The sequence below is a fragment of the Trichechus manatus genome, unplaced genomic scaffold (genome assembly GCF_000243295.1).
Source record: "Trichechus manatus latirostris isolate Lorelei unplaced genomic scaffold, TriManLat1.0 scaffold00009, whole genome shotgun sequence".
NCBI lineage: Eukaryota > Metazoa > Chordata > Mammalia > Sirenia > Trichechidae > Trichechus > Trichechus manatus.
In genome coordinates, this window is record NW_004443945.1 from 18,326,357 (window position 1) to 18,335,675 (window position 9,319).

The 9,319-nt window shown below is 42.0% G+C and overlaps 1 protein-coding gene across 1 annotated transcript; it reads left to right on the forward strand.

Moving 5' to 3' along the window:
* The first annotated feature begins 753 nt into the window (after window positions 1–753).
* Window positions 754–9,319, forward strand: LOC101354643 (cytochrome c oxidase subunit 6C). Its single transcript, XM_004370736.2, has 4 exons — window positions 754–817; window positions 1,765–1,892; window positions 7,730–7,858; window positions 9,206–9,319. The coding sequence occupies exons 2-3, from the start codon at window positions 1,779–1,781 to the stop codon at window positions 7,841–7,843; spliced, it is 228 nt and encodes a 75-aa protein (XP_004370793.1). The 5' UTR covers window positions 754–817; window positions 1,765–1,778; the 3' UTR covers window positions 7,844–7,858; window positions 9,206–9,319.

A 9,319-nucleotide genomic window follows, 5' to 3' on the forward strand; every position in this document is an offset into this window, starting at 1 on the left:
TTGCATCTTTTGTGTCCCTCAGTGGCTCTTCCACAGGCTTACTGAGTTGACTTAAATAATGCTGTGAAAATCCTGGTTATCTCAAAAAAAATCAAGCCCAGCACTTCTAAGGCATAGGAGCCTTACCCTTGTACATCATTTTCCATGAACTCCACATTGCCTGCCTTCAGTGTTTCAAAATATATACCCTTTATTCAAAACCGCACACAAATATCCTCTCTTCCAACAAAATTTCCTCTGCTCTGCCAGGCAGGTAGTTGCTTCTGCAGTGGCTGGGCCACATTTCTGTGGTAGCTCCCATCTTATGGAATTAGTATTAATTGCTGGCCTCTAAACTCCTGGATTGAGTACCTGCTATGTGCCCAGAGGTCTGCAGCTGGCTCTTATTTGCTCTTTACCCAAACTAAATGGTTACAAGCGCAAAGGTAGTTACAGTGTAAGTATTGCTTTGTGCAGACAGTTCTGGAAATCCTGCACCCAGGATAATTTGTAGCATACATTTAAAAAAAAAAAATTACATACTAAATATCTTAGAATATCCTAATAACTTCATAAGAACTTGGTGTATAAGTACTATTAATATCTCCAATTTAGTAAGGAAATCGGCTCAGGAAGTCAAGTTTTTTCTCCAAGTCACACAAAGGAGAGTCAAGGGAACTCCACCTGTGAGCCGCGGGTGACTGCGTCAAAGGCCTTTTGAACTTCTTCGGCCACCGTCTCCGCGTCCTCTTTCTTTCTTTTTTTTTTTTTTTTGCGCCTGCGCGTTGCTGACGACTCGCCCGGTTCTCCATCAGTCCAGAAGGACGTTGGTGTTGAGGTGAGCTCCGCTAGCTTTAGCGTTTCCCCTACGTTCTGATTCCGAGAACTGCCGCCTCCCCCGCCCCAGCCGTCCGTCTGCTTTTCTTGAGGTTGAGTGGTGATTCCGCATGTGTCCGTCGGGGTGCCTTGGACCTCGCCCGTGGAGACCCTTGCGCGCGCCTGCCGCGGCCTGAGGAGGGCGGCGGCCGGACCCCGGCTTCGTCTTTCCGAGTCAGTGTGACCTTGGCTAGGTCACTTAACCTTCTGACCCCAGTGTTTTCACCCGTAAAAAGGGGTGGTAGTTTCTTCCTTAGCAGGTCACGAGGCGTAAAAGACAGCGTAGGTAAAGCGGTGTTGGTCTTCGCTGTGGTGGCGTTTGTAACTGGAGTTAGAAAGGTAGGGAAGGGAAGTCCGCGGGGAGCGGCCCGCGCGGCGCCCTTCAGCGCCTGGGCTTGAGGCCTTGCTGCAGTGTAGCGGTTACGAGCTTGGGATTTCGAGGCCGAGTTGCCTGGGTTCCCATCAGAGCTTTTACAGTGTGACCTTGGAAAAGTGACCTTGGAAACGTTACGTAAGCCACGTGTGCCCCCCTTTTTCATCAGTAAAATGGGGATATTAACAGTATCTACTTCACATAGTTGTCTTGAAGATTTAATGAGTTGGTAGTAAGCATTTGCGCTTAGAATTACCAGTATGGAAACACCACTTGTCATTTTTGTGGTTGGGATTGATTCTTGTTTGTAGTTTTTGCTCACTAGTGTTGTGCCCCAGTTATCTCAGATACTTTGGGTAATAATCGTTTAGTGTATGAGAGAATAAAAGATGGAACCGATGAAGCCATTAAATGCCCTCAGTTTTGTAGGAGTCAGTCCACTGCTTGTGCCTCTCAGATACTAAAATGTATTATGCATAAGAATTCCTTATTTTACTGTCCTAAGGATTTTCTTTTATTATTATTTTACTTATCAGGGAGAAGAACCACCATGTCTTCCAGTGTTTTGGCAAAACCGCAGATGCGAGGCCTTCTGGCCAAGCGACTGCGATTTCATATTATTGGAGCATTCGTTATGTCCCTGGGGGTTGCAACTTTCTATAAGGTATGTGTGTATGTTTTTTATTTTGTGCTTAAGGTCATAAAGTATGTGTGTTTTTTATTTTAAAATTTATTTTTATAAGTAGTTCAGAGTCTTTTAAAGAAACTCCTTCTTTAACGTGTTCTCTCCCTCTTCCCCTCCTGTCACTGTGACAGGTATTAAAACAAAAATATTAAGCCAGTAGTAGAACTTGACAGACCTTTATTTAATTTACAATTTGCAAATCAGGGTAACATTTCAACTAGGAAGTCAAAAATGTTCCCAGAATGAAAAACTTCCAAAATTCTTAAACTGTATCTTTCAGCATTGCCATGGAAACAGGGCCAGAGCAGTGTTTATATACAGAAAGTCCCTGGGTTACAAACATCAGACTTATGGACAGCTGAACTTGCCCTTTAATGTTAAGTAAATTTGCCCTCACTTTGGAACGATTGAACTAACCCCTACACAGCAACAAATTATTCATTATAATCACCTTCACTTTGCTGCACATGCAGCTTTAAATCATTGAAAAGGCTTAGAGCCTTTTCTTGCACTAAAGTAAGGCTAAATAAGAACCATATGCACCTGTTCTGACTTACCTTGAAATTTGACTTAAAGGTACACTTTACGAATGGATCTCATTCGGAACCCAGGGACTGCCTGTTACAACAGTTTACCCTAAAACACAGCTTCTAGTCTGACCTTGGAGTTTCTGTTCCTGGAAACTGCCTCACTTGTTGCCATCAAGGTGGTTCCAGCTCATAGTGACCCTATGGGACATAGTAGAACTGCCCCATAGGGTTTTCAGGGAGCAGCTGGTGGATTCAAATTGCTGACCTTTTGGTTAGCAGCTGAGCTCTTAACCACTGTTTTTACCAGGGCTCTGGAAACTGGCTACACCTAGATAATTCTTCAAAAGAGCCCACAGCCTAAGGCAAACCGATTTTTACTGGTTTATCTGGACCATTGTTTGACTTAAAGGTGAATTTTTAGAAGACCATTTTCTTCAAGGTTCAAAGGACACCTAAGGGCAATGGCCTTCGGTGGGTTACCCCCAAACTTCATGAAAGCCAGAAATATGGATTCCAGGAGAATTAAAAGAGTTTCTCACAGGAAGGTACCTCATAATTCCCCCAGATAGCTCTTCCTCCATCTTTATAGGAAGCTAAGTAAGTGGACGGTTGGGGAAGTCAGTAGTTCTGTGTGGCACCTTGAATTGTTGTCACAGAATTACATTTTACTGTTGTGCCGTCTATGTATTTTGCTATTGTGCCCTTTGTTCTTATCAAAGGGTGCATATTATATTGCGACTTTTCTGTAAAAATGTTTATGATAATACATGTTTATGACAATGTCATTGCAGTGGCCCATGAGAGAATTCAGAGCTTTGCTTCTGTAACTCTACATACTTAGAAACTTTTTGTTTAGTATTTGTATTTTTTACTAGATGGTGAGCCTCATTACAGCAGGTGCCACGTCTTTCTTGTTCATTGTGGCACTCCATTGTCTTAACTTAGTACTGGATATACAAACAGGTGCTTAAAAGGATCTGTTGAATAAGAGGCAGTGTCTAAAATTCAGTACAGTGTTAGGTACTAAAAAGTTCCGGGTGCTTTGGAGGATACAAAAGTTATATGACTAAATGTCTGTCCTTAAAGAACTTGCAGTGGAGTTGGGGAGGTGACAAAGTTACAGAATATTGCAAAATAAAAATGAAAAACACGTTTGGGAGGGGGCATTTTTGGGCAGAAGAAAGATCGGTGTGAGTCATAGCTCTTTGGTAAAGGAGGTGGGATTTGAGCCTTGAAAGTTAGGGAGAGGTTGGAGAGCAAAGAGGAGGGGTAACATTCTGAGCAAAAGCACCAAACTGGGCCCATGCTTTAGGACCCTTTGAAGAGATAAGCACAAAGAGTAAACCCTTTGCTTGGTGTGAGGCCTTGAGGTTCCTGCTGCTTGGCACGTTAGTTGCTGTCGGGTCGATTCCGATTCATGGTGACCCCTTGTGTGCAGAGTAGAGCTGCTCCATAGGGTTTTCAAGGCTGTGAACTTTCGGAAGCAGAGCCTCAGGCCTGTCTTCTGAGGTCCCTCTGGGGTGAGTTTGAACTGCCAGCCTTTCACCTAGTAGTTGAACACTTAACTGCACCACCCAGGGCCAAGTAGGCATGAAATAAATGTTTGTGGAATGAAGGAATGGGTGGATGAGTAAGTGAAGTGGAGGTGAGGAGAGAAAATAGGATCAACTCATTTCTTGATTCCATCCTCATTGTCACTGTCCTTGTTGAAGCCTTTATAACTTCTTGTGTGGATTCTTGCCACTTCTAACTGGTATCCCTATTATAGATCTATTCATATCCTTGGTCTCCCCAGTGTGCAGTGGCTTTCAAACTTTTGAGCTGCAGTAAAATATAACATTTTGTATTGTGATTTAGTTGACATGTACATATGACTGTGTCTAGAGAGTTTATAAAGAACCCTGGTGGCACAGTGGTTAAGAGCTCGTCTGCTCACCAAAAGGTCTGCTAACTGAAAGGTCGGTGGTTCAAGCCCACCAGCTGCTCTGTGGGAGAAAGATGTGGCAATCTTCTTTAAAGATTGCAGCCTTGGAAACCCTCTGAAGCAGTTCTACTCTGTCATATAGGGTCACTGTGAGTCCAAGTTGACTTCATGGCAGTGAGTTTGGTTTTTTGGTTTTAGAGAGTTTATAAGTACATATGTACATATAACAAACTTTTTTTTCTCTTTTTTTAAGTGCTGGCTGCAGCTCACTAAATTGGTTTCATGGCCTACCAATGAGTTGTGAGTGATTTCCGAAAGATACCAGTGCTCAAACTAGTTTTGTTTCTAATCTGATATGCCTTCTCCACCTTGCCAGTGTCATTTCTCCATCATTCCCAATACACCCAACTTTCCAGTCATTCAGAACTACTCACTGTTACCCGGTTCTACTTTTCGTCCATTCTTATGCACATGCAGTTTTCCCTACCAGGATTATTTTCCACCTCAGTGTCTGGCAAATTCTAGTTCATTCTCAAGGCCTGTTCACGTTTTCTCTGTGGAGACTAGCCCATTCCCCAGATGGGTTGGTTGCACTCTTGGGTTCTCAGGCACTTTGTACCAGACTGTTTTACAGCATTGAGCACATAGTATTGCATCCGAGTTTGTCTCTTCTGTTAGACTAGGAGGGTGGTACCTTGCCAGACAAACGGTCAGTCTGTTATGATGGAGAATCAAGAAATGCTTGGTAAGTGAGTCAGAGCGATTTTGTTTAGTTAGCTGTTTGGATTTGATTGGAAGGAAAGTTCCCAGAAGCATTGAGGATCCGGGAGTGAACTTCAGTGCCCTTAGTAGATGCTCAATTCCTTCCTTTCCTCTACCTGGTTAATGTTGAGTGCTTTCGAAGACCAGTATTTTTGTATTACTGGTTTGGACTGTTTTCACAATTTCGGTCAACTTCTATGTTCTTTATGTGAAATAGCCATCCAGTAAATCATTTTTGGTTAAGTTAATTTGCCATAAATCTAAATGCATGAACATGGATTAGATCTTAAGAAGCATACGAACAGTGTTTATCCTGAATGGGATTTTCCCCCAGTGTAATAACGGCTTGGAGGTGGTGTCTGACCTCCGCCAGCCCCTCAAGAGGGGAAGGAGAACCAAGATCAGTAGCTCAAGGCTGACTTCCATGAGGTGGAGGCCAGACAAGCCTCTTTTCTGTGTCATCTTTACCAATTCTGATAGCAGCTGTCCCTCCCACAGCACACACTACTTCTCCGCTGCGTTTGATAATTCATTGCAGTGGCCACACAGGAACTTAGAGACAGTACTTATGATTATAGGGTAACGGTTAAACCTTTCAGGCTCAGTAACACTCAGGATACACTTCTTCCATCAGGACAGCCTCTTCCCAGCCAGCCTCGCAGGCACGCCTCTCCCTAGTCCTAGGCCTCTGCTCAGAGGCACTCGACTTTCTTTCTCCATGGGCCGGGAAGCCCACCTTGCCGTCTCCTGCTGCTGGATCTCTCCTGCCACCACTTCTCACTGTCTTCAGGGTTACAGCTCACTCACTCTCTTGGACTCCTGCTTCCAGGAGCTTCTCAGCACAGGGACCCCAGGTCCAGAGGACATGCTGGCTCCTGACTGTTCTTCCTTGGTGGTGGTGGGCTCTTCTCTTTCCTGACTCTGGAATTGCTCACCTCAAGCCTAGCAGGATGGCAAAATAACCAATCCCCTAGGTGGGCCACAATTACCTGTCACACAGTCCCGCCCAACCACTTGGGTGGAAGTTACAAGACCATGGGTAGAAATGCCACACAGAAGTGATCTACGGCACCACACTCAGGTTCACTGGTTACTGTTGTTAGTTGCTATTGAGTCGATTCCCACTCATGGCAACCCCATGTGTGCGGAGTAGAACTGCTCCATAGGGTATTCAAGGCTGTGACATTTTGGAAGCAGATTGCCAGGCCTGTCTTTTGAGGCGCCTCTGTGTGGGTTAAAACCATCAACCTTTTGGCTATAGTTGAGCACTTAACCATTTGTGCCACAAGAAGTCCTTAATTATCATATAAATTAGGGTTGTTGTAAATCTTCAGGTAGTGGTTTATCTTTATAAGGCCTCAGGTATAGATTGTATTTTATGGCTTCAAGTTACTCATGATCTGGTGGCCCTAAGTTTATAACTTATATACTTTTCTTGCCAAAGTGGATTTTTCAGATTTAAAAAAATCTCCCTTCCATTTAAAGTGAAACAGACAACAAAATAATTTATGTGGGGTTATAAAATCACTTTGCTTTATTTCTTAGGTTCACTTACTAAGCCTATTACTTTCTCTGCCTTGGTGGTCTATATTTTTCAAATGAAAAATATGTTGTGTTCTAACAAAATGTTAATTGTTGTCTTGTGTGGTGATGGACCCCAGCAGACCTCAGTCCAGAGTATGGCACTGGGGCTCCTGCCCCTTTGTCTATTACTAGAAGAAGTTGGGAATTCGAATAGAAGGTAGAACAGTAAGTCTGACCAGGGAAGGGGCTTCTTACTGTGTTACTCCGTCAGGTAGTATAGTTCCGTGTATTTCAGCAGTACCTTCACTGATGTAGGTGGCACTTGAATTTTTACTGGTGTATATATATGCATTATGGCATTTGAATTTGGATTATAAACCACACATTAAAATCCACTATGCAGTGTATTTTGGAGAATAAAAACTTTGCCATATGCCAGACCTGGGTTTGAATCCTAGTCTGGCCACCTGCGATCTAATGCTTCTTTATGGATGTTGATCGAATCACTTAAACTTTGAATCCATTTCCTCATTTGTAAAAACAGGTCAGTGCCTACTCTTCGGGCTTAAATTATGAAGTGTAAATCATCCAGAACTGTTCTTGCCAGATAGAAACTGTTCTGTGCCTTTTAGAGGCAGATGGTTACTCAGAATCCTTTGAAATTCATTTTGTGGCTTAAATTGAACCAATATATTTTAGCATGTTTTGGTATCAAGCTCTTTAAGCTTTGCTGGAAGGAAGCTTGCAGTCTTCCCCCTGGCAGCACCTTTTAGCCTTTTGGGTGTCTTTCTCTGGCTCTTGCCAGTTGGCCTTGCCATGCCTCCCCCCACCCCCAACAGACATGCACTGCCCAGTGAAAGGCATAATCTGCCCCTGGGCAAGGAGGCCCCTCTTGTGTAGTTTCTCTACAGCTGCTTTCTCTTCTTTCCTTGCATCTGTGTTACCTCCTCCACTCCTTGTCTTAAAAGTGTAGGGTTCAAATTAAAGGTGAACTGAAACGTACTAGGAGTTAACCTTTTCTTTAAGTATTAAATTTGTAATAATTGAAAAAAAAAATCCTAACTGTTACTTTTTAGTTTGCAGTAGCTGAACCAAGAAAGAAGGCATATGCAGATTTTTATAGAAATTATGATTCCATGAAGGATTTTGAGGAGATGAGGAAAGCTGGTATCTTTCAGAGTGCAAAATGATTTTGGAATGTAAAGGTAATATTATTTTATTTGTACTTTTTTATGTTCAGAACCCTTTTTCAGATTATGCTGTTACTAACTGCTAGGCTGACGTTAGGAAAATCACACTTTCAGAATGTACTATGCTTTGAAAACGACTGACTTGTGCTGATGAAAAGGAATTCATCAAATTTATTTGAAAGCATGTGTCAAGTACCTTATGAAACTATTCATACTTTGGAATCGTATCGTGCAGGTATTTAACTTTAGACAAGATCAACCAAAAATGAAAGAGGACAATTTGAATAAAGATTCTGTCTACCACTCAGCCCTGGAAGTGATTTTGATACAGCATGGGAATGTGGATCTGCTATTTTTTCAGGCAGATGTTAGCATTTCAACTTAGTTCACTTATTTTCCCAACACCTAGGGTCAGAAGACCTGCTGCCTGGACTTAGATCAGTTTTTTAAGAGATTCCAGAGTAGTTTTGACTGAGTTTTGCCTAATAAAAGATTTGATTCCACAGCATTCCATTTCTAGTCGGTTATCTTAAGGAAATATCTGAAATGCAGATAGATGCATACATGTGTTATTTATAATAGAAAAAATAGAAATGTTTATTTTCAGTGGTTGGAAAAGAGGAAATTATGATCTTTTTCATACCATGGACTGTTATGCCCATGAGAAATGATCACAAAGTAACATTAATAAATTTTGACATAATAGAAGATTCAGAATACTGTGTTTTATAGACCCTTTATAGTGATCTATGTTATATAAAAAATTGTACAGAAAAAAGACTGAAGGGAACCCAAGAAAATATTTTAAAGGTTGTATTTGGAATCATAACACTGCTGTTTTCATGTAACTTTGAAATTTTTAAATTTTCTACGGTGGGTGTGCATTTCACAATCAAAAGATGTTAGGAGGCTGACTTTATGTTACTTTTTTTTTATTCATAAGAATTTGATTATTTAAAAGCAGACTTAAAAAAAATTGATTTGGAGACAGGGACGTATTGTTTGAAACAGATGGGCTTCTTTTTTTGACTAATGTTGGGAACAGTCTAGGGTATGAGAGGGAATGGAGGAGGGTGGACTTGAGAGGTGATGAAAAAGCAGAATTTGTTAAATGAAAGCAGGGAAATGAGAGTAAGGTGTGGTGTGCCCAAAGCAGAGAAGAGGCTGATTGGAGTGATCAAGAGGTTAGAGGAGAATGAGCCTGAAGTCCAGCAGCCTGAGCTGGGCCTTCTCCTGGGGCTGAGGGTGAATGATTCATGTTTGGGGTCCACTGGTAGGAATAGACTGCAGGTGATCTCAGAGATAGTAAAGGTATTGAGAGAATGTTTGTCACTAAGTTAGCCATTGTGCTTCTCTCCACAGAATTTCTTTGGATTGAGTTCCATGAAAGTTGTCACTGACCTGTGTTCCTGAACCATGACTGTGTGGGCTAAGGAATAATTTCTTGTTGGTAAATAAACAATACTTTGGACAGTA